General features: G+C 33.9%; 1 protein-coding gene and 1 long non-coding RNA gene across 3 annotated transcripts; both read right to left on the reverse strand.

Annotated features, from left to right (window-relative positions):
• Positions 1-494: 494 nt before the first annotated feature.
• Positions 495-10,878, reverse strand: LOC149910944 (uncharacterized). 2 transcript variants are annotated; one of them, XM_090101368.1, is made up of 3 exons: positions 10,807-10,878; positions 2,585-2,810; positions 495-2,365 (listed from the first exon to the last, which is right to left on the reverse strand). In XM_090101368.1, exons 1-3 carry the CDS (start codon positions 10,861-10,863, stop codon positions 2,244-2,246), a joined length of 405 nt encoding a protein of 134 aa, XP_089957494.1. In that variant the 5' UTR covers positions 10,864-10,878; the 3' UTR covers positions 495-2,243. The 2 variants fall into 2 exon arrangements, with proteins under 2 accessions (XP_089957494.1, XP_089957501.1); XM_090101375.1 differs by lacking the exon at positions 10,807-10,878 and adding an exon at positions 9,684-9,818.
• A 467-nt stretch (positions 10,879-11,345) lies between these two features.
• LOC149910945 (uncharacterized) lies at positions 11,346-20,526 on the reverse strand. The gene is made up of 7 exons (XR_016456987.1): positions 20,202-20,526; positions 19,884-20,051; positions 17,715-17,831; positions 12,297-12,378; positions 12,118-12,175; positions 11,917-12,021; positions 11,346-11,840 (listed from the first exon to the last, which is right to left on the reverse strand). It is a non-coding gene; the product is annotated as an uncharacterized LOC149910945 (long non-coding RNA).
• Positions 20,527-25,742: the final 5,216 nt, after the last annotated feature.

Consider the following 25,742-nt stretch of genomic DNA (forward strand, 5'->3'; position numbering starts at 1 on the left):
GTTTAACTATTTATTAACAGGCATTAAGTTTCATAAAGAACAATCATCACATCTAATATGTTTATGTTGTTTTTTTTTTGTGCGTTTAGAAGCTGTCCTTATTCATATTTACTTGGTGTCCGCCCCGGCGTCACCTGTGGCACTCAGGGATCACGTCCATCCAACGGAAGAATTTTTGAAAATATATAGTTAATACTATACTTATAGAATCAATTCCTTCAGCAGATACATTTTTTATAAACCAATAAAGCAAAGGGGCATACAAATACTATATTATTGTTAATAAATCATTCGATTTGCTTACGAACTTATAACTGGATACGACACACACCGAATAATTTTCAAAGACTGAGTCTAGAATTATATAGGTATTAAATTTTTTTAAAGATAAAAAAATATTATATAGTATTTGGTAGATTATCATTGACAGGTAATTGAAACCCAAAAAATAATAATTTATTGTATGAAGTGCGTTCCTATGCCTTATTGGTTCGTTTTTATTTATTTTTTCTTATTAAATATTTTACTATTTAATAGGAGGTAATATTGTGATTGACGACTACAATATGTTTCATAAAGGACAAAGATAACACCTAATGTGTTAGAGTTTGTTTTTTTTTGTTTTTTTTTTTTCACATTTTTATTTCAAATACTGTCCGTTTGAATTTGAGAATTCCGTACGTAGGCCAAAAATATATCATTGGTTATCAAAAACCAGTAGATTTTATCAGAAAAATATTTATTTTCGTGACGGACAACATTTGAGCACATAGACAAAAAATATTCTAGAAGTAAATATTTTATTTATCCTTTTTCACAACAGTCTTACATTTAATAAGATATTCATTCACACAAACATGAAAATACATTCAAATATGTTATATTATGTAAATAGATATACAAGACTACTAGTAAAATATTGTACGTAGGATGGACAACTTGTTTCACCTTATTTGTGGGAAAAAATAAATTGCTTTTGATAATTAAATTTAGGATATCAAAAATTGCTCACTATATGTCTTTAAATATTATACGAATTATGATCACAAATACTTAAAATTAATTAACAAAAACAATTGAATAAGTTGTGAAACGAAGCCGAACACAGTAAATCTCACTATCTTTCCAAATTGATCTAACGATCTAAAAGTACAATTTTTCAAAAAGTACAAGAAATGTATACAAGTTTAAATTAACTGTACAAAATACATTCTTGAAGATATATCACATTAGATTTTCAATAATGATTAACCATGATATTTTATGGGACGCTTAACTACAGCGGAGGTCTATAAACCCTCTGATAAAGCTGTAAATCTCGATAGTCTTAAAATATCATGGGACTCTAATAGGTACAAACCTATCAAGTAAATTTTATAGGTTTACAAGAAAAACAGTTGTCATTAATTAATGATCATTACTACTACTGATCATTCTACAATATGCATAAAGTAATATGAAATTTATACAAATTTAAAATCAGTCAAAAAGAGAGAAGGGAAGATTGTGATATCTTTCAAGCCTTGAATTCGGATAGATATACTAAATCAGTCTGTAGGGATCAAAAGATATCTAAATAGGTAAATATTATGTCCTACTATTAGCCACGGTAACAACAACATCAAAATTGATTATATTTAATAAAGAACATGCAAAACTATTAAAATCTTAGTGTCCATTCACTGGTCACTGCTGATAACTGCAACGGTGCGCCAAGTGCTTTCAAATTATCGCGTTTTTAAAAATGTTTTGTAAAAGTCTATTAACTTGGCACATAAAACGCGAAGAACGGCTATGGTAACCGCGGAGCACTTGACGTATGTATGTAATGGTACGATTTAAATCAGCAATCGTCGTCCATTTGGATTTCGTGGGATTCATTCGGATATACTGGACAACACCCAACAGAATTTAGAAAGATTCAAACGCGCACACTGAGCGCGTCTTTTAGGGTGTGTAGTTTGATGGCATTGAAATCTATCAACGCCTATCGATGTAAATCAATCTATTTGATTCTTGGGAATTCATTCGTTTACAAATCCGATATCATGATTGGATGTTGACTTTAGTGAGATTCATCTGATTATGCATTAGGCGTGTGAATTCAGAAACTGTTAATCGACATAGATTAGGGTTCAGAGCAGCTCATCTGGATTTTGGTATGTAGATATTAAGTTAGTGTCATTGGATATTTTGAGGTATCTCGTGAGGTTCCTTGATGGAACTGGTTATTCTTTGGTGTATTAATATCCGTGTTCGCTGTACTCATCACCGGAGGTCAGGGCGTAGCCCCCGTGGTCGCCACCTTCGAAACTCACTGGACTATCGTGGCCGTGACTTTCTTCGGCTGCGTGCCATCCGTGACCTGGGGGTAATAAAATATTGTGATAGAGTTAATAAAACTATACCTAATCATTTGAAACGATCATTGCGTTTGTTCACTTTAATTGGTGAACTTTGTTTAACTGATACGATTGATTTTGTCATACAAAACGTAACCAAAGAGGTTACCATCAATAGTTTCCATCATGCAGGATATTCCCAAAATATACCATCATACCCTTTAAAAACTACGTTGCCTTACCTCCTCCAAAATGTGGCGCAGCCTTGGGCTGGCCGTAGGTGTAGCCAAGCACTTCATAGTGATCGTCACCGCCGCCCCCGTGCTTGTGGTGGATGTGCTTGACGATAGTATGCTTGTGGTGATGGTGCTTCACGAAGAGCGGCACGTGGATGATGACCTTCTTGTGGCCGCCGCCGCCGCCCGCCAGGATCAGCGTCGTCATCGCGGCCATGCAGGATAGCAGCAACTGTAAGGAGAGGATATTGGTGTTTCGTTCTCAAGGTTGAAGGAGTGGGATAGGCAAGTTGTAACGGGTGATTTTTATTTTTATTTAATAAAATCACAAGTCTGACAAAAACAATGTTAATTTATATGCTTCATAGTTTTATAACAAAAGCCCGATTATGTTAACGCCGTTGAAGTCTTTTGTTTGAAGATGTTGTTTTATTATATATTTTTTTAAATAGATACATATCTAATATTATTTTGACCTATTAGGTATTATAAGTACCAACTGTTTTGTCACAACGCAATGCGACTCGGAATGGTACATATTATTTAAATAAAAATAATTTTTATAAGTACATTTCTTTTAAATAATTCCCGTGCAATAACTATAAACACACGAGATAAACGATTGTCTCACAAAACCCAATTACACAATACTTCCTCGATAAGTTCCAAGCACTTTCTATTAAAGGAAAAAACTATGTTTTGCCTCTCACTTCGTTCCTTTGCTTTATTTTCATAGCTAGATGAGTTTTGTAATAACAATCAGCCGTTCAGTGAATTTGCTTCCGGTCTTATATCTCGATTGTTGATTGTACATGTACTAGTGAAGTTCCGTGAAGTTGATGTAGGAATATCAATCGAGTACGATTCAAACTTATTGCAGGCTCGGAACATCGTACGATCGGATGCGCAGAAAACAATTTTTAGATATTAGTGGGACGTTAAGGGACCTGTGCGACCCGCACTCGCACCTGCACCTAGCTTCCGAACCGTCACTATAAGTTCTAATGGAACTGTGTTCGATTTGCCCCATATCCCATGGGGCAAATGACATATACATCGGTTTCACTAATCGATTTTCTTTATGTAGTTGATCGGTCTTTTATATCCTTAAAACCTTATATACGCTTTTTGGGTAAGTAGGTGATCAGCCTAATGTCTACCAGACCGAAACATTTTTTGTCCCTACCGAGAATTGAATTCAGAACCCTTAGGAACCACGCTAGCGCGTTAAGCACTGTACCAAGGAGGTCACATACGTATACTAGATGCATCAAATTATTATTAGTTAAGTGACGTATGTACGTACCAACAAAGTGCATACTAGTGTAAATGTTAAAACCATTGACTTATACACGTTTTTATATCTCTTATTGTTGTTAATACTGAATATAGATATTGGAAAAGATGATTTCAAGATACGTCGGAATTTTTAACAGAACACATTACTCTCTCCCAGGATTCAATATTATAAGAAACGACCGCGTTGGTCGAGTAGGTGGTGGAGTTGCAATTTATTTAAAATCCAGCATCACTTATTCGGTCATATCTGCTTCACCGCAACCTACTCCAGTTGACACACTTGAACATTTATTTCTTGAAATAACATTATGTCATCAAAAAGTTCTCTTGGGTGCACTGTATAGCCCTAATCTTTCTGTTGACTATTTTTCTTATTTTGATCAATTACTCGACAAATTTACACCTTCTTTCCAACATGTGATCTTAATGGGGGACCTAAATACTTGCTTGATAAAGAATGATCACAGGTCGAAGAAACTTCTATCAACGATTGACTGTTACAATATGAACATCCTCCCGCTGAATGCCACTCATCATTTCCCTAACTGCTCCCCTTCCCTTCTAGATTTAATTATAGTGTCCTCTCCTGATTACGTGGCCAAATTCGGCCAATGTGCAGCCGAAGGCTTTTCTTACCATGACCTCATCTTTGTCTCATACAAAATCCGACCTCCGAAGTATAAGCCTAAAGTAATAATACAGCGCAATTTTAGTGGGATGGACATAGAAAGTCTCGTCGAGGAAGCAAGAAACTTGGATTGGTCACTTATTACGAACGCTGATGATATTGATGCTAAAATAAACTTATTTAACTCCTTTCTTCTTCGACTTTATGATAAACATGCCCCATTTCGACCCATTAAGCTCAAACATTTACCGGCGCCGTGGCTAACGCCTGAACTTAAGTCACTAATCAATAAAAAAAATCGTGCTAAGGCTTTATTAAAGGCAAATAATTCTCCAGCTAGTCGCGAAAGATACAGAACGATTCGCAACCGCTGTAGTACAATGTGTAGGGACGCGCAACAACGACACATTCATGGCTCAATTGAAAACGGAGACCCAAGCAAAGTGTGGAAATTTTTAAAGTCTCTCGGTGTTGGCAAACCTTCTCCTTCTTCAATCCCTTCTAACGTTAATATTGATTCACTTAATACTTTTTTTTGCTCTTCTCCTTTACTTGATCCGCACTTAAAAAAATGTACTCTTGACCTTCTTTCTAATACTCCTCTTCCTAATTCTCCTCCTTTTTGCTTCAGTCAGTTTACTGTGAGTAGCGTTAGGAATGCTATCTTATCCATTGCCTCTAAATCTGTTGGTTGTGACAACATTGGCCGTAATATGATCATTCCTATTCTCGACACCTTAACTCCCACTTTAACTCACATCCTAAATTTCTCCATTACGTCCTCTCAGTTCCCAACATCATGGAAAGATGCCCATATTATCCCACTTCCTAAAAAAAGCAATCCTTCCGCATTATCTGATTTCCGTCCAATATCCATTCTTCCTTTCCTATCCAAAGTTCTCGAACGTCTTGTCCATAACCAGTTAACGACCTTTATAAACTCCCACAGTCTTTTCGATCCCTTCCAATCCGGTTTCCGTCCCGGTCATAGTACGGCCACTGCCTTAGTTAAGATCACCGACGATATCCGAATGGCAATGGATAACAAGCAACTTACTCTCCTCACATTGATTGATTTTAGTAATGCGTTTAATTCTGTAGATCATGATACTCTCTTAAAATTACTTTCTTCTCTTAATATTTCCGATACTGTAATTAGCTGGATGTACGACTATCTACGGGGACGCCGTCAACGTATCTACAGTAATGACTGTCATTCATCTTGGTGTGATGTCGTTGCCGGTGTTCCTCAGGGTGGCGTACTGTCTCCTCTTTTGTTTTCTCTATTTATTAATTCCATCACTCATAACATTTCCTCTTTATATCACATGTACGCAGATGATCTGCAAATATATACTCACTCATCATACGAGAATTTGCCTGATGCAGTACGTCAAATCAATAAGGACCTTGAATCAATAATAAAATGGAGCAAAGCACACGGAGTGAATATAAATCCAGCTAAGACCCAATCAATCATAATCGGGAGTCGACATTTCATTAATAAAATTGACTGGGTCACCATCCCCAAAGTTATTGTTGACGGTGTTATTATCCCTTACAGCTCTAGTGTCAAAAACCTAGGAGTATACTTCGATCAGACTCTTTCATGGACACAGCAGCTTCAAGAAGTGCGAAAAAAAATGTTCGGTTCCTACGGTTCTCTCAGACGTTTACGTAACCTTCTTCCCACCCCCACTAAAATTGAGTTGGTACAAGCTTTACTTCATCCAATCCTCGATTACTGTGACTGTGCCTATCCCGATCTTAATGAAAACCAATTAGATGCTCTCGAACGCCTTCAGAACCTCGGCATAAGGTACATATTCGGTTTGCGAAAATATGACCACGTATCCCACTTCCGTACGAAACTCAAGTGGTTGCCAATACGTTCTCGACGGAATGCACGCATACTTCATCTTCTTTACGGCATATTGTTTGACGCTAGAACACCGAACTATCTTAAGGAAAGATTTATATTTCGTCACTCCAACAGCTTGGTATTGAGATCTCCTTACTCCCTTTCACTTCTAATTCCATCTCATCACTCTAACTTCTACCATCACTCTTTTACTATGTACGCTATTAATCTTTGGAATTCGTTGCCAAATTCAATCAAACATGCGCAAACCATATCTACGTTCGATAGTTTGGTAAAAAAATATTATCTTTCGTTATAAATTTATAGTTTATACATATATTTATTAGTAATTTTTAATATTTTAAATTTATGTATACTATTAAACATTGTATGTATTATTATTACATAATATGTAGGTATATATATTGGTGTACTATATATATATATATATATATATATATACATATATTTATATATACATGTATTTTATTTTATTTATTTATTTTTAAATATTAAGTGCTCTTTTGCTCACACCTCCATAAATGTATTCTTCCAGCATTTTCCAATATCACAGGTTGTCTGGTAGAAATCACTTGTAAGTGATAAGACCGCCTTTTGTACATTGTTCCTATGCGCTGTTTTCTTCTCTGTAATTTTATTTGGTGTGCAATAAAGAATTTATTATTATTATTATGTGTATCTCATCCATAATACTCGGGTACCATCATAAGGAAGGTACCCGGTCCTTTGGAAGGCTTACGTGGGGACACGGATCCAACACGCAGAGGCCCTTTAGAGAACTTTACTGTGTTGTGGGACACCAGCCGCAGCCTGCCCATGACTGCACTATAGAGATACAGTCCTAGGCAGTCCGCGGCCGATGTAGGACTATTTCGAGATATGGAAAACAAAATAAACTGGGATATGGAGTGGGATGTTAAATGGGCCGGTATTTGGGGACTATTGGAAACTATGGCACCTGCCTTTCTACTAAAAGAAAGTAAAAATATGTTGGCAGGTGGTGACTCGCCCTCTCACTGTATGGGCCCCCGAAATAAGTCGCTGCAATAGTGCGACAAGGGGGCAACATATTGTGAGCAGCTAAGGGTGGAGAGGCGTCCCTGGACTTTAAACGACGATCACGCGCTCCCTGAGGGTCCAGCATCACGTGCCCACTCGCCACTTACGCTTCGCATCCACCCTTCGAGCTAAAAGCTCTCGCGACTCCACTCTGGCCGGCCGGTTAAGGCAAGCCAGAGGTGGGGGTCCTGTCCTCGTCAGGCTTCACTCCGACCGGCCGGTGAAGGCGAGCCGGAGATGAAGACAGGGGCCTCCCCCGGGAGCACTCGGTTCCCGCGGGGTCGCTACTCCCCGACACCCCGCCACAAGGTGTCCTGCGGGTTGACTGATTGCACGGGTGGAATATCTATTGTCAAGTAAACAATAGACATTCCAACCGTGGGCGATGGGGTCGTCACATCCCTACGCCCTTATTATTATTATTATTATGTCTCTCTCCATAATACACGGGTACCACCAGAAGGAAGATACCCGGTCCTTTGGAAGGCTTACGTGGGGACACAGGTCCAACACGCAGAGGCCCTTAGAGAATTTAATGTGTTGTGGGACACCAGCCGCAGCCTGCCCATGACTGCACTATAGAGATACAGCCCTGGGCAGTCCGCGGCCAATGTAGGACTATTGCAGAAAAATGGAAATGAACAAAACTGGGTTATGGAAGGGGGTGTTAGATGGACTGGTATATTGGTTCTATGGGGACTATGGACGTCTGCCTTTTCAATATTAAAAATTGAAAATAATGGCAGACGGTGACTCGCCAGTTCGGTCGATGGGCTCCCAAAAAGGTTACCGAGAATGGCAACAAGGGGGCAACATCAGCTGAACGGCTAGGGGTGTAGAGAGGTGCGGCACCGGTTTCACCATCGCGGGCCCGCGGGCCCGGAGCGGGTTTCCCCGCTATTACGCCATTAGACACTTCCACCCCCGAGCATATAGCTCTGGCGGCTCCACTCTGGACGGCCAACAAAGGCAAGCCAGAGGTGGGGGATCCTGAACCTCGTCATTGTTCACTCCGAACTGCCACTGGGACAGTCCAGAGGTGAGGACAGGGACCTCCCCCGGGAGCGCTCGGTTCCCGCGGGGTCGCTACTCCCCGACACCTCGCCACAAGGTGCCCTGCGGGGTGACTGACTGCACGGCTGGGATATCTATTGTAGATATGCCAACCGCGGGCGATGGGGTCGTCACATCCCTACGCCATTATTATTATTATTATTGTTCAGTATTTATAGAAAGACTTTTTCTTTTTGACAATTTATCTATGGACCGTATATTTATTGACGATTCAAAAGTTGTAATCCTAGTCGAATGATAAAGTTTAAATTAATTTATCTAACATTCAATATCAATAAAATAATTCCGATAATCCCTAAATTATATTCGGTATTAGTAAAAAAATAAACGCACCCATATATTTCATCTATAGTTATCATGTATATATATCTTTGAATGCATTAAAAATGTAGAAATACTACAATATTAATAAAAACAGGAAACAATTAGACAAAGATTCTGAAATCGGATATCGGATCGTACCATGTGAAAGGCGCATATATTTTACTTATCTCGATATCGGATCGATCGTCCGACACTCGATCGGATAATGTGGAAACGCTTACAATAAAATATTATCTGTAAAAATTAGTATCAGAATTTATCACTCTGAATAAGTGAACTGTATAAATGTAAAATTTTTTATGTAACAATTCGCATTCGGATACAATCTAATTAGCTTTGTATTTTGCAAAGTTTTATAAGCCAATAAAATAATATACACGAATAAAAATAATTAAATAATCTTATTAAATAATTAGATATACATCGTATCGAAGAAAATAACTATTCAAAGTTTATGCAAAAAATCACTTACTACTTACTAGTGAGTTGTAAGTAATTTTATTTATATGAAAAAACCTGTAGAAATTTAAATTCACTTTAACTCGTCCACTTTAATTTCACTTCATATTTTTTACACTCAGAACACTAAATATCTAATTAAAATGACATTTAAATTCAACTGTTGCCTCATGAAAATTATGAAGACAATAGATATCTACATCAAATTCTTTATTTATCAAGGGTATATAAGGATTAAAAATTCATAATCACTGTAACTATCGAAACCAACAATAAAAAACAAGGCACAAGAAAACATGAAGTGGCTGGAAAAACACAATGTTTATGAATACGCAAAGCAGATCACGCATGCAAGTCAGTAAACGTGGAAGCTCACTCACCAGGTATTTGCTGGACATGATGAGGAGCGGAACAAGACCAAACGGTAGTACTGTTAGACAGAGTGTGATAAATAAATTTTAACATTACTTCCTTTTATATTGCAACGTGCTCGCGTTTCGCGAGAGTGCTTCTCGTCGGCAATCTTATCTGCGCCTATCCATGGCAATACACAAAAATCTATCTTATAATGAATGCAAAAAACTCAAAATTCCGTATCAGAAATGTTCGATTAAAACATCGTTAATATCAAAAATGCCGTTCAAAAGACAATCTAAACGCTCGAATAATAGGTTCATTGTCGGATATTTTGCGATACGTTGACACTTGTTTGACACTATTCACTAGAATTTTTGTTCGTTAGTGCTTAATTGATATTCGATATAGGTTCATATCAAATAACTAAGAAAAATTAATGAAATGGAATAGTAAAAAAGTGTGATCAAATATAGAGAATGTGTTGTAGACAAAAATAGACGACCGAACCTAAATTGCATGAACGTAATAAAGAAACAATATAAATGTGGCATTGTGGCATCCCTCGTTGGAGAGCATTCGATATTAAAACAATTGTTATTGAAAGCGACATCGCAGACGACAGTATGAGCAAAAAGAACACTTTACAATAGTTGAGTAAGAAAGGAAACATTATGCTAAGTACCGTTGTGAAGACAGCCGTTAACATGACGTATGAAAATTAATTTCCTTTGTGTGCAAATGATGCATTTGTAGATAATCATAAAAACATTATCATCTGAAAAGCGTTCACGCATTGCAATCTGTACGGAAACAAAACGACATGCTAGTGTGATCTGAATTCATCTCATGATAAACACTCTCACTTTTGAAACCATTCCACTTAAGGTGTAATCTAATAAGTATAAAACAATTTTTCATTGAAAGGTTTACGTAAGGTTTTTAGAAAGAATTTGATGGTATAGGTGCGTTTTTTACGAAAATAAGAGCATTTGCTTTGTCATACGTTATGTTGAAATTCAATTTTATTTTAAAAAAGAGAATATTATGAGAACCAAAAATATTTTTTGTGCGTTGATTTTATGGTTACGTTTGCAACGCTTTTTTCCCCTATGTTTATAATTTAACTACAAATTAATAGTTACTTACCTTCGTGTAGAAGTTAATCATTTTCGTAGTCGTATTTTGTACCTGTGTAGAAAACATATATTAAAATCCAGAGAACTCGGTTTTTAATAATATTAAAAAAACTTGCAAATAAAGGTGATTGAAGGAGATGCATAGAAAATCCATTTTAGGGGTCTAAGCTAAAAAATGAACAAATAATTTTCATGCGTGAAACAATCATGACCGGATTGGTCTTTCCTAATACATACTATAAATATAATATTCCTACTACTATAAGTATAAGATAACTTCAACAAACGTACCATGTTCCCTCATAACTTCAAGCCTGCCGGTGAACCTATAGCTAAAAGAATATCTAAGCAATGCCTGATTAGATTCTTGTTAATACTTTGATAGCATTTATATCGCCTTTCGCTTTATACACAAATAATACAGAGATAATAACTTTATTTTAAACATTCGCAGTTCTTATTATACATTCTTATACACGAAGAAACGTCACTAAGTTTTAATAACAAAAATAACATTAACAATATAGTTACAGGATTTCAGGAAGTGTACACTGTTTTGAGCTGAAATCATTTTTTAAAAAATTCACGACAAATTATCTTCAATTATTAAGATGATTTTATGTAAGTTTTTATATTGCACAAATTTTAACATCCGTAAGTAGCGCGTAGCAATAGAAAACAAAAATTAGTGACTTTTCTTACTCCATACTCATCTAGCTCAACATAGGTGTTATATTAAAATTACCTGTAATTAGACCCAAACACAGACCATCCACATTGAGTGCTTGTTTCAATCTATGTCTTCGTTATTTGCCACCCAGCTTTGGTTTCTCGTCGTTTCAACAAAGAATGCACAACTCTTTGTGATAAAATGCTTCGCAATGAAGTATATGAAGTATAGAAGAAGTTTTTAAGAAACGTATCGATAAAGTAGTACCCAAAGATAGAGATAGAAATGGGGTTTTATTTAAAGCTTATATATATTATTGTGTTTTGTGCGCTTGTTTCAGTCACTTAAAGCTTAGTCCATCCTTGTATAATTGTCTGGAAATTTGAGATGTTTGTAATAAATGTATATCTTTTAAATTTGAAATAGAAATTGTAAAAGATTCAGGCTTACGCGTATCTTTCTTTTTTGGCAACAATTTGGAGGCGGCTTTGCCTTTACGCGTGAATTTGCTGCGTGTGTACTTCGCAAGGTTGATCTTCCACGTGACTCTTTTCCCTAAAATGTTTAAAACGATGATGATTTACTTTATCTACTATGAATTAATATTTTATAATAAATAAGCGATAACAGCTTATGCACATAAACACTTACGGATGTTCTGGATGGCTTTCATGACTTCCTTTTTCATCGACATGTTTATATATTTTATCTGTACGCATAGAAAAGAATTGATTACATTACGTTCATTGCGATTAAACAACCCGCTCAAACATATAACACGTGTATTCGTTTAAGTCTAATATTTTTGACTTACAAGATCTCAAATTTACCCCATTGCATTGGTTCTTAAAAGTCCGGATCTTGCACCTTATTTTGAACAGCTTCGTCATGCGGTAACTTAGGAATCGTACACTGCAACACGTATATTTAGCATGCCATATCAAATTGGTACAAGTAAAGAAATTTTAGGAATAATCCATTATAATCATAATATTCGCAGAAAGCATCGCCAGAAACTTAACAACTAAAATTGATGTCTCAAACATAACGTAGCATTTTTACTATATGCAATTTGACACAAAAGTTAACGTTTGAGAAATCAGATAAGGGCCTAAGAATGTTTTGCTTTCTTTTATGATCATTAAAAAATCATAGACTCTCATTCAGGTAATTCAAACATTCATTTAGGACTCTTATTGGTTGACTAATTATTATTAGTCATATATTATATTTTGCAAATAACAAGAGTAGATGAAAACTTCGCAAAAAAAAACAATTTTAAAAGTTTGCGTAATGAATTTATAAAAAATGTTTCTCTTTCGCTAGAAATGTTAAAAATTGTAAAAAGTGCTTAAATTGCAAAGCAAATGCGAGATAAAATTTGTAATGGTGTATTTAAAATTAACTACAAATAACACCGAAATCGGATTTGAAACGACCATCAAAACATTTTATACTGCGATATTTCACAGCAAAACTTCACATAACACGGAACGTTCCAGAATACCGCAGGATATTTTAATTCCGTGAAATACTTCACAGCAAAATTTTCCAAAATTTTACAAAGTGTGGAACATTCCAAAATACAAGAGGATGCTTAGATTCCGTGAAAAACTTCACAGAAAACTTCATCTACGCCGAGAACGTTCCAGAATACCGCAGGATGTTAGGTTCCATGAAATACTTCACAGCAAAACTTTACTTATACCACGGAACGTTCCACAACACAAGAGGATGTTTAGATTCCGTGAAATACTTCACAGAAAAACATCACCCAGAACGTTCCAAAATACCGCAGGATGTTAAGATTCTGTTAAGTTCTTCACAGAAAACTACATCCACGCCATGGAACATTCCAGAATACCGCAGGATGTTAGATTCCATGAAATATTTCACAGAAAGCTTCATCCACGCCATGGAACGTTCCAGATCACAAGAGGATGTTTAGATTCCGTGAAATATTTCACAGAAAAACTTCACCCACGCAATGGAACGTTCCAGAATACCGCAGGATGTTAAGATTCTGTAAAATAGTTCACAGAAAACTACATCCACGCCATGGAACATTCCAGCATACCGCAGAATGTTAAGTTCCTCGAAGTACTTCACAGAAAGCTTCATCCACGCCATGGAACATTCCAGGATGTAAGAGGATGTTTATATTCTGTAAAATACTTCACAGAAAATTACATCCACGTCATGGAACATTCCAGAATACCGTAGGATGTTAAGATTCTGTAAATTACTTCACAGAAAACTACATCCACACCATGGAACATTCAAGAATACCGCAGGATGTTAAGATTCTGTAAAATACTTCACAGAAAACTACATCCACGCCATGGAACATTCCAGAATACCGCAGGATGTTAGGTTCCATGAAATACTTCACAAAAAGCTTCATCCACGCCATTGAACGTTCCAGAATACCGCAGGATGTTTAAATTTTGTGAAATACTTTCCAGAAAACTTCATCCACACCACGGAACGTTCCAGAATACCGCAGGATGGTTAGATTCTGTGAAATACTTTACATAAATGTTCATCCACGCCACGGAACGTTCCAGAATACCGCAGGATGGTTAGATTCTGTGAAATACTTTACATAAATGTTCATCCACGCCACGGAATGTTCCAGAATACCGCAGGAAGGTTAGGTTCTGTGAAATACTTTACATAAAAGTTCATCCACGCCACGGAATGTTCCAGAATACCGCAGGATGTTTAAATTCTGTGAAATACTTTCCAGAAAACTTCATCCACACTACGGAACGTTCCAGAATACAACAGGATGTTTTAGATTCAGTGAAATACTTTACAGAAAACTTCATACACCCAGGGAACATTCCAGAATACTGAAGGATGTTTAAATTCTGTGAAATACTTTCCAGAAAACTTCATCCACACCACGGAACGTTCCAGAATACCGCAGGATATTTATATATTCCGTGAAATACCGCCAGTCTTTAATGCATGAATGGATGTGCTCTTATTAATTTGAAAAATTTTGGTGCAAAAAACCCACATATAAATAGTAAATAACTACGGAGAGAAATTCCTTTTGGGTACCATGAGGAATTGATCTCTATCTACTGAATTGAAGTATGTAAGTTTATTGAATGTTTGGCGGTCTGTGCAGAAGAACTGTAACTACTTTTAATTTATTTGTACTAATTTCTTCTTAAAAGTTTTATTACATCAAGATAAAAAAATGTAGATATAATGCGTGGCAAAGCGCAAAACTGGTGCAGGGCTTGGCCAATTCGGTTAATTTTTCTTTTCATAATTTTGGTAAAGGATGAAAGGGTTAAAAACACCTTACTATAATTTTTTTAAACTAGCTTCAAAGGCTCATCCGGACGATGCCGGGGCAAGCGGCTACTTAGTACTTATAATGAAAAAAGTACAATTGTATTGTACCACAAAAAGTCTAACTACATTATTTGATATTTATATAAACATCTAGCGAATTGAAATTTATTTTAAATTTTTTGAAACATTATCCACTCTTGTTTTAAAAACGGAAAGTTTCGTTTTGAACTAATATAAAATATTGCCATAACAAGGAGTTAATGATGACTTTACTCGCTATCTGTTTACTTGAACCGTGACAAGGCATTCGACTTGAACTAAGGTCATTGGTAGCACGCGTTTCTCTACGCAAGGCGATAGAAATTCGTCTGCAAGTTTCGTAAAATTAACGAAATTGTTTCAGATGACTTCCGCAGTGCAAAATTAGCTTTATGTAGGGTGTTTTTTGTTTGGTTTGTTTTGAAGTTTTTAGTTAGTTTAAATTGAAATTGGTTGAATTTATTTTATACTTATGTTATACTTATTTACTATTAAATTTAGAGCGACGCGGAGAGCTTTTTAGTGGTAAAGCTACATACTCATACCTCCTAATTAGACAGTCTATTAATAAAATAAATCTTTAGAAGTAAAAATGCAATGCATATTGTAAAAAAGGAGACACTATCTAGTTTCTAAAAACTTCACAAATTTCCTTGAAAAGTTTTGTAACAACTTAACAATTAACATTTTTTATGAAATTCAATTGCTCTATATACCTATATATAGTTATATAAGTACACCATTGCTTTCACCTGTGTGCGTGTTGATTGAAAATCGACATACAAAACTATGTGCTTACTGCTTAAGTAATTGTTGTTGTTCATAAAATTAAATACCAAGAATCTAATAAATATTTGCATGAAAAATCACTTTAAAAAGCTATTTACAGAAACATTTGATACATATAATAATCCGAAATCCGATAAGTATTTTTTCATGTCAACTTATGTTATTGTTAACGTAATATGTATTATCAATTTACTAGAAAATACGCAAATAAATATCACATTAATTGCAATAAATTATTATTTAATGTCAATAGAATAAATTGTATTATATTTACTTATTTACAATCGAGTTTTACCAATTAAGTGAACGTTAGAAACAAGGAAATTTAAACTGAATATTATATTATTCAAAACGACAAATTCCGTAAAACGAATACATTTGCATAATACAATCGCGTTGATAAAAATACATTTGCATTGCAGTTTTCTTATATCTAATACGATACTTATACACATATCTAATTATTGTTTATATCAGAGGTTAATTGAGTTCAACAAAATATTATTAGTATTACATTATAATGGATTAAAATGGCAATGGGGCTAGAGATGCTTGTAAGGTGTATATTATTTTACATTATCCGATAATTATATTGGCAATTGTCCAATAAAATTACCAAATAACGATATGATTTACTTCATTATCAGCGTATTAATATTCTATTATATGCAAATCTATTAAAATCTATCAAACACAAAAAAAACATTTTTTTTCGGATAGTTTTATTTTAATAAAGCGTTTTATTAAGCTATTGCATAGCTTCTATCGCGGGCCTTGAGCGTGGGGACCGAATCGAGAAAATCCGTAACGAAAAAACCTCACGCTCCCCACTCCGACGGACACGGAGGTGTGGCTTGAAGGCATGCTATGCAATAGCTTTACCGCGGCAGTCCCCGAGTGCCACAAGCTTTTTTTATTCAAAGAACTGTTATATAAGAGGGTTATTCCTCAAACCGATCAAATAATATTTGTATGTTTATCAAACGTGAACATTAATAGTCTGATAATGAAATAAATGAATGATATATCACATTACACTTAAAATATCCAATATCTGTACTTATCCGTTCAAAGAGAGGACCCACGGCAATTTCCTAATGGCCTAATTTCTTCTGGGTGGATTTTCTTCTAAGAAAAAAATGGCTCTTTAATAACTTCTACATTCAAATGGAATAACTATGGCAATTTATTCAAAATATATTGATAAAAATTAATTGTTCTAAACACATAATTAACTATAAAAACAAAATTACATCAAGTGTACTCTTATATAATGTTAAATAGTTAATTATTCAGGTTTACCCTGCAGCCTGCTTCCATACTCTAAACCGAATTAACGAAAACTTATTGAGCACAATTTATATACATATGAAGTTCGTTTGAATCTTAGGAATATTAGGATTAGTATATGACAGCAGAATAAACCTTCCCCGGCTCTCAAATAACACAAACAAGTATTATCCCTATTAAACGAAATTATAACACTTAATAACAACAAATGTATCTATGCTTTAAAAAATCTACCAATAGATCATGAAATACTTCTGAATTGATAGAAGGAAAAAGCATTGTTTTACAGATGTTGAATAAAATACCATTGAGATAATATGTAATACATGAATTTCATTGGCCCGACTCTAACAATTATTATAAATGCGAAAGTGTGTAGATGTGAATGATTTTAAGGTATGATTCTTGTGTCTGAAGTTAGATGGCTAAAGAATTAATAAAATGCTGCTTTTCACCGCAGTGAAACAACTCATTCCCATGGGAATTTGCTTTGACACCGCGCAAAGAAACGGATTACAGCTGCTATAAAATAATTAATTTTAAATCAACTTGAAAGATTTTTAATAAAACTGAGTATAAAGATCGAAAACAAAAAAGTTAAATTTCGCTACGCCGAAAAGGCATTTTAAATTTACGCTATGTCTGACTCTGACTCTAAATAAAGAAATCTAAATTTCGCTGCAAGCTTTTTAAAAAAAAATAATTAAGTACCGTATGCAATAAAAAAAGCTCAAATATTTAAAGTATAAAACATTACAATAACATTACTGTGTTACGTACGATTAATATTTAGACTAATTGAAAAAAGTATCACTTACCTTAACTGTCTTCTTTTTCCTGATAGCATCCGATGCCCGGTAGCACGAAGCAGGGGTGGCCTCTCACTCGCTGAAAGATGAGGGGACTCGCAGACGGGACGCACTCACCACGGGAAACTGAGTAACCATAATAATATATTATAACGACTGAATAGGTACTACGTAAAAGGTATGATAAATCTTTTTTGTGTGTTTAATAATAAATAATAAATATAATATTATAATATAGAGTAGTAATAGATAGATATGCGTGTGCGCAGGATACGTTAAGGGTGGTTAAGTTTAAACCTTGAGTTAAAAGAGGGTAGTTGCATATTTAAGAAGTGGGAAGAGTTCACAGCATTCATCTTTATTGATCAAACATTTAGATATTAAAGATATTTAATAAGTAAAAGTACATAAAACCAAAAGCATTCCAAGTCAAAAACTATATAATTTTAACTAACAGCGTCCAAACTATACTTGAACAGTAACAGTAAATTATTGCTGTCACTTTAATTCCAGAAATTATTATGAACATTAAAATAACTAATTATGTATTTATCTTGATAGTATTGACACAGCCGACAACATGTGCTCGTTTTGATAAATAAATAGCGTTTTTTTTTAATTATGACTTCCCATCTTTTCAACTATTCCAATTAATTAGCCCTAGAGCCCATCGCCCTGACGGAGATCATTTGTCGAGAGATTACATTACATAATATTTCAAACGGGATTATGAGATAAAATTAAATTTTACGTCCCATAGATAGGGCTATATGGCATCGGTTTCGAGTTACATACGTTTTATTTGTGCTTGTAAATATTTTAACGGCTATCGAACTGTTTAAACGATCTGAATCATTATTGTGTTACAATTGTCAATTAATTATTATTTGTCAAACATTTACGGTTCAGAAATTTTTGACATTGAATGGAATAAATCATTAAATAAAAAAATAAAGATAAATATTCAACTTTTTTAAATGTTATGTAAAAAAACATTTATAATATTAAGAATAACAATTGTCAATAGATATTAAGAATAACAATTGTCAGTCTATTCTTAAACTTTTCTATGTATTCTGAATAACAACATCAAAAATGTTTTGTTTAATGTTTCTCCAGTGACCAGTTTTGTTTCTTATAAGATTTATTCCATTATTTAAAATATAGACTAAATTTTGTTGAAAATTTGAAATGTGCATATAGATTAAATTTTTATGTTTTAAATTGGATGTGTACCTAATGTAACTACTCATTCTTATGTATTGATCCTATGAATATTAGGTATTGCATTTCTTTGCTTAACAATCCCAATTCTAAAGGGATAAATGCAAAAGTAGGTATGTTTGTTTGTCTTTATGCTATATTGCATCGGAGCAATTTTATAGTAAGCATGTTAATTGAAGTTGGATATAGTTTTCTATATTATATCTCTCCAAGTCTACAATCTATAGTTTTCCCGTGGTAAAAAGAAGCATAATTGGTAAAAGTAGCAGCTACTTTTACCACTGGGAAACTACTCATTTTCAGGGGCCTTTCCTTTTATAAATATTCAACAAATTATTATTAAATAGTACTATATACTATACACTATTATATACTATTGGATTTATTTTTTATTTATATCACTAGGTGTTTTAAATATTTCTTTGAAACAATTTATTTGTTATTATTTATTAGTTTATAAGTTATAGAGAGTATCTTATTTGTTTTTGGCCCATGAGGTGACAAGTCGAAAGTATTGAATTACCTAAACATTTTTGAAAAACACCATCAAAAATGTTTTCTTTTTCAAATTAAATTACAATAAACATATATCTACTTAAACTATAAAATTAATTGCTTGATCTCTAAGCTTGTAAAATTCAACTAAAATAAAACTCATGTTTGATCATACATACATAAATTGGATTTTTATTTTGTATCTACTATTGATTCAAATAAATTGTTCTTAATTATTAAATGAAATAAATTAATTACACTACAGTTAAAAAGGGAGAGGTCAGCGAAGTATACATTCTGTTTGTCTTGCTTTAAAAAAAAGTTAAAGTACAAAGACAAAGAAAAAGTACAACATATTTCGTATAAATGTACCAGAATTGCATCCAAACAGAATTGTAACAACGTAGACCGGGTTAAATGAAATGGTATCACAACACATAAAAGTAGTAAGATATGTACCCTGCGAATATCACAGAGGAGTCTCGAGTTACTGATGCTAGTCGAAGTAGCAAGGGAAGAGCCCTGGACGCCCAATGTTCAATATCCCTTTGCCTCCTTGAAGCGGTTGCGCAGTAAAACAGCCTCGCCCAAACGCTCGCACATGCGCAGTGGAAAGGTCACTAAAATCTAGAATCAATACAATATTATATAATAAAACGAATTTTATTAAACTACACTAATTATATATACAATTTACATATTAATTATAATGATTTTCGATAAAACCAATCAATTATATAACATATAAATAATATAACAAATAAAATTCAGCCTTACCTGGTCGGACGTCTTCTTATGGATACACGTAGCCCGATTTTCCAATTGCTGGTTGAAACAGGACAAATTTATTAAGACACTGAGATACTTAATAAAGTAGTTATCGGTTAATTAGGAAGATTCGGATAAAAACCGGGGAGCAAATGTTGCTCGTGTGAAACGCAGAACGCATCTGCCATTTGCTGCATGAGCTAGCAACATCTGCGCATGTACATTGCCGCATTGCAGACCACAGGTCAATAAAGACCTGCGCAGAAAGCATGGGAAGGTTCTAGAAATCCAGGAACTGGGCGTGGCTTGTTACCTGAATAGATTTTACACCTACGATTCCTTATGGTACCTCTGTATGTATACAAAAAATAGGATTTTTACACATTTTTTCGTCGATGTACATACAAGTTTGTTACCGTAGATTAAAAAAAATACTAGAAAATCTTATATATAAAAATGAATCGCAAAATGTGTTGGTAAGCGCATAACTCGAGAACGGCTGAACCGATAATTCTTTTTTTATTATATTTCTTGAAGTACGAGGATGGTTCTTATATAGAGAAAACGTAAACATGTACCACGGGAGAAGCCGGGGCGGACCGCTAGTCTTATAATATAAAAATGAATCGCAAAATGTGTTGGTAAGCGAGAACGGGTGGACCGATTTCGATAATTCTTTTTTTATTATATTCCTTGAAGTACCAGGATAATTCTTATGTAGAGAAAACATAAATATGTACCACGGGCGAAGCCGGGGCGGACCGCTAGTTTTATATATAGTAAAATATCCAAAAGCTATACAGGGTGTCCCAATGTTGGTATACTAAGATCAAAGGAGGTTATATTTTTGCATACGCTGAGTACGTAAAAATATCTACTTATAAAATTCCAGACGCATTTTTTTATTCAAATAGATGAATTCTTAAAACTCTATGTGTAAACCCATAACAAGCAACCCGCCCAACTTTGCCACCAGCACGTGAGCTATCGTTGAAGATTATGTTTTCATAGACAAAATGCTCTCACATTAGGGACGCGGAATATGCTAGCTGCGCGAAGCTAGAGAAGAAAACATGGATTTTCAGGAAATTTTTTTTGACTTTGGTAATTTTGTTGTTTAAGTATTTTTTACGTGATCAGTGTATGCAAAACTACAAGTCCCTTCGCGCTTAGTATACCAATGGTGGGACACTCTGTATACGTAACATAACATTTTTTCATTTCATTCTCGCACCTATTCTTTACAACAAAGAAATCTTTATAAAACATCATCATAATAATTTTATGAAGCAGATATAATAAACCTGTATATAAAACAGACAAAAATATATGTACAATCACACTCCACAAACATCGCCACGCCACGCAACAACGCCATCTACTTTTTAACCGGCTTCAAAAAAGGTATCAATTGGACTGGTATATATATTTTTTTTTAACTAAGCAATAATTCATACATTTATCAGTTGATTACACTTCAAAACATTTAAAAAATACATACGTTGTTCAACAATGCTTTTCTTCAATTAAGATGAATCTCACTAAATATTATCTGAATGAGGAATTTAACGCGTTTAGTATTTTGTTATTTTATTTTAACTTTTTTTTATTACTGCTTTATTTCTTTAAATTAGTTTACAACTACCTATCGTACATATTATTTAAAGGTCAAAGATCATCCGATGTTCCCCGCGCATTGCATTGCGCATGCAATGCCATGAACCCCGGCTATCGATTTTCAATTTCAATTCCAAGAAAATCTAATTTCGCAAGCAATGTTGAGCAACGTTTTCAAAATCAAGATCAATATTAACATTTCTTATAATAAGTGAACATAATCTAATTATTCAGACATTAAAAAAAGTTATATTAGCACTGTGTTTTATTTTCAACTAGCTTTCCGCCCGCGGCTTCGCCCGCTTTGTCTAAAAACTAATAAATTATATACTAAAACCTTCCTCTTGAATCACTCTATCTATTTAAAAAAACGCAAAATCCGTTACGTAGTTTTAAAGATTTAAGCATACATATGGACATAGGGACAGAGAAAGTGATAAATACTAACCAGTTCTTTGCTTCACTGCGCCGTTATGAGTAGAATATTTCAGTTCTATGTAAGTCTCTTTGTTTACAGTTATGACATGCGCAGTAGGTGCGACCCTAGATATAGCTCGGCGACTAAAATAGATTTTTTACCCGCACGTTTATGAATTGTCTATGGGTTCCCTTTTTTGCAACAAGTTCCTTACATTGAGCGATAAATTGTGAACTTAGAAAGGAAGCTCCACCGAAAACAGACCGACTTCGGCTTTTCAGACAGGATGCGTTTCAGTATTGATTCCGGATCGATCCTCGGCTCACATGTATATGTATACTTCGCTCCGTCGTGGGTTTCCACGATTACAACGAACGTGAAGCGAAAGAAAAAGTCGAATAGAAATCTGGATGCGAATTTCTGCCTTAACGACATTGCAAACGTTTCATAATCCAAAAAAACGTTACCGCCATCTGTTATATTAGTACTAAAGCTGAAAAACTGCAACATTATATTATCCACTGCAATTCTTAGAAATCTTCAAGAGGGCGCCACTCGCTCAACTTGTTGCTTTGTTTGTAATTAAAAAGAAGTTGTTGTTAGGGCCGGCCGGCGTCTCGAGCTTTAGGCACACAACACAACACATATATCAATAACGTAACATGGATGACCACTGTTCACATATGTCCAAAATTTTAAATCCGAAAAGACCTAAACTTGTCAAATACGCAAGGTTCTTACTTATACACTGCACCACACATAACCGCACATGTCACTAAATCGAAAAGTCTAGCAGGATGAAAGTATGAGAATTAGCCATCAAGGAATAATTAATTCACACGCGTGTTCCGATGGCTATCTAAATGACTTCTGTTGCATAAATCAATCAGATTCAGCTAAAGTTCTATTACTGCGCAAGTCTAGGGTCTATTTTGGGACCCCGTGCATTACCTCTATCGAACCTAGTGCATGGTGTTATTACAAGTCTATGGCGCATGTGCATTCCGCTCTTTACCTGGGAAAAATCATAACACGAACCTTTTAATATTTAGGATACCAAAAACGAGATTATTTGTATGTTATAGATAGTCCATTAAAACAAGAAATATTATTATATGCTCAAACTATTTAGTAAATTTTAGACATATAGATACTAATTAATAAAGCGCTCAACTGATTTGGGAGCGGATTTCAAATAAACGTTTTATTGAAACAAAAACGTATAACGAACGTCTTGTGTCTATTCTAATACAATGTTTATGATATTGCTTTATAAAAATGATGGTAAATCCTTTTTAGTTTGTTGTAAAAGAGAAAATCATTGACATTTCGGAAAATTTGAATTCCCGCCATGTGCAGGAATGCATTGCGACTGTGTAATGCCTTCTGTATGTAGTGGTACAATGCATACAGGATCGTTTGTAAATGTGCGCTTCTCGGAGGGTATATAAAGGGATGCAGAACCAGTTCCATTGCTCTGGATTTCCAGGGTATTTTAGAAATAAATACCCTGTGAAGTCCAAGCCATAGAAAACATGAGACACAATTGATTCCTCGGGAATTCTATGTTCAAAATTTTTTCAAGTCATGTAATGTGTTTTGTTTTTAATTAATAAAAATAACGTGGTTAAATACTTATACATGCAAAAATCGGTATATTGATTTTTATTTTTATTGTTTAATAAATAATTAAAATTTTCACTTGCTAATGAACTGTGCATGAAGATCAAAAAGATTCTTAATAATTTCACATGAAATAAAATTATGTATTAAAAATAAATAATTAACATTACATATTGTATTGTTTGGTGTTAAATGTTCACAAAATGGAGGCCTAGTGCAGTGCAATGTAGAGACATACATATTTAATTTATAATGGACATTATTAGAACGTCTTTGTCTTCTACTTGTATAAATTATTGTTAACATACTGAGTGTTAACTTAGGTATGTGTTAGAAGACATTAATAAAAATCAAATATAAATAATACATAAATATTTTGATTCTTAACAGGTGGAGTATCGGCAAATTAAACAGGTAAATATTGTATTTCTTTAACGCTTTGTTATTTATTTTCTTGCTTAAAAGATTTATTGCAAAAGTTCTTGATATATTCAACATCAAAGTTTATTTCAGATTATAGTTGTACGTTTAAGACGTAAATACAAAAACTATAACCAAAAAATATAATACTAAATAATAATAAATGTAAAGTAAAATTGTTCATAATTTAAAAAAAGTAACTTTAAAAATCATTAAAGTGACCTTTTATTAAATACTTAATGGTTGTATCCAAAAAGCCTCAATCGTAGTTAATATTAATGATTAATGTTAAGAAACCTATTATTGACGATCTTGAAACTGTCTTGTCTTGCCTAGACTTCTCTGTCTCGATTTACCTTCTACCAAAATGATTTTAAATTGACAGTACAAAAAAACCGATTATTAATAATCGAATTTATTTTCATTTGTTATCTGACTATTTAAATTATATAAAATCGATATTATTGTGAACTATTACAATATATACCTACGTCTGTGACAATAAAAAAATCACTAAACAAAGGAATCACTCGAACGGTTACATATCTTTATTATTACCTACTATAAAAAAACTATTTATGTATTTTTATAACTGCTAAAATGTACTGCTGGATATTACGGGACACCTTTGATTAGGTTAAATAGAAATATTATTATGTCGGTTGAGGCAAATGGGCTACATAGTATCCCAAAAAGCTTGAGGTTATAGACAAAGAGTTAAATAAATATTAGTTAAAATAAATTTTTGTTAATCATCCAAATTGTGTAGAAATTCAGATAAACTCCAATTTATAACAATATATTAAAAATTGTTTGGTTTTATACTTCAAAAACAAATCCCGAGTTATCGGGAATTATTTATACAAAGCTTTTTAAATTAACTTAATATATTATCAATCTTATATGATGTCATAAGTTCAGAAGCATATAGAGCTGAAAAACAAATTAATTAAAGTACTTACCTATTGCAACAATACCTAACAAACATGTTATAATTAGCCAAACATTGTTAGTCTATAAATCCGCTTACGGCTTATGCATCGGTTGACCACAACAATCAAAGCTTTAGGATTCCATTTGCATACATTTTAGTGAAATGTATGCATATTTAGATACATAATATTCAAATCAAATTTATTTTCAAATCAAATTTATTTATTTTGTTTTCACAATTTTTTACTAAATCATAAATTGTAAATCCCTGGTTAACCCACTAGGAAAAACCTGTGCGGGGTCAACCAATATACTTCATGGTTTACATTTGTAGTAACATGCAGTCGCTGAAATAAGTAATATGAAACTAATAAAAAGACAAATACAGCAACGTAATGTAAACTTAAACTTTTTAATAAAATAAATTATGTACAAATCAAAGAAATTAAATAAAGTCATATTATGTCCAATTGTAATGTAAAAATCCTTTTCGAAAGCAATTTTTATTATATTTTACTATGTTCACAAAAATAAAATAA

Source organism: Colias eurytheme, chromosome 1 (genome assembly GCF_061535395.1).
Source record: "Colias eurytheme isolate Ceu_HAF_F1 chromosome 1, ilColEury1 Martin Lab GWU primary, whole genome shotgun sequence".
Classification (NCBI taxonomy): domain Eukaryota; kingdom Metazoa; phylum Arthropoda; class Insecta; order Lepidoptera; family Pieridae; genus Colias; species Colias eurytheme.

What these genes read in the sequence shown, in the direction of transcription:
- LOC149910944 (XM_090101368.1), bottom strand. Translation starts at nt 10,863, where the DNA reads ATGTTTTCTACACAGGTACAAAATACGACTACGAAAATGATTAACTTC. An exon ending in TGATTAACTTCTACACGAAG is followed by an intron (nt 2,811 to 10,806) that starts GTAAGTAACTAT and finishes CTCTCCTTACAG; the next exon opens with TTGCTGCTATCCTGCATGGC. An exon ending in TGCGCCACATTTTGGAGGAG is followed by an intron (nt 2,366 to 2,584) that starts GTAAGGCAACGT and finishes TATTACCCCCAG; the next exon opens with GTCACGGATGGCACGCAGCC.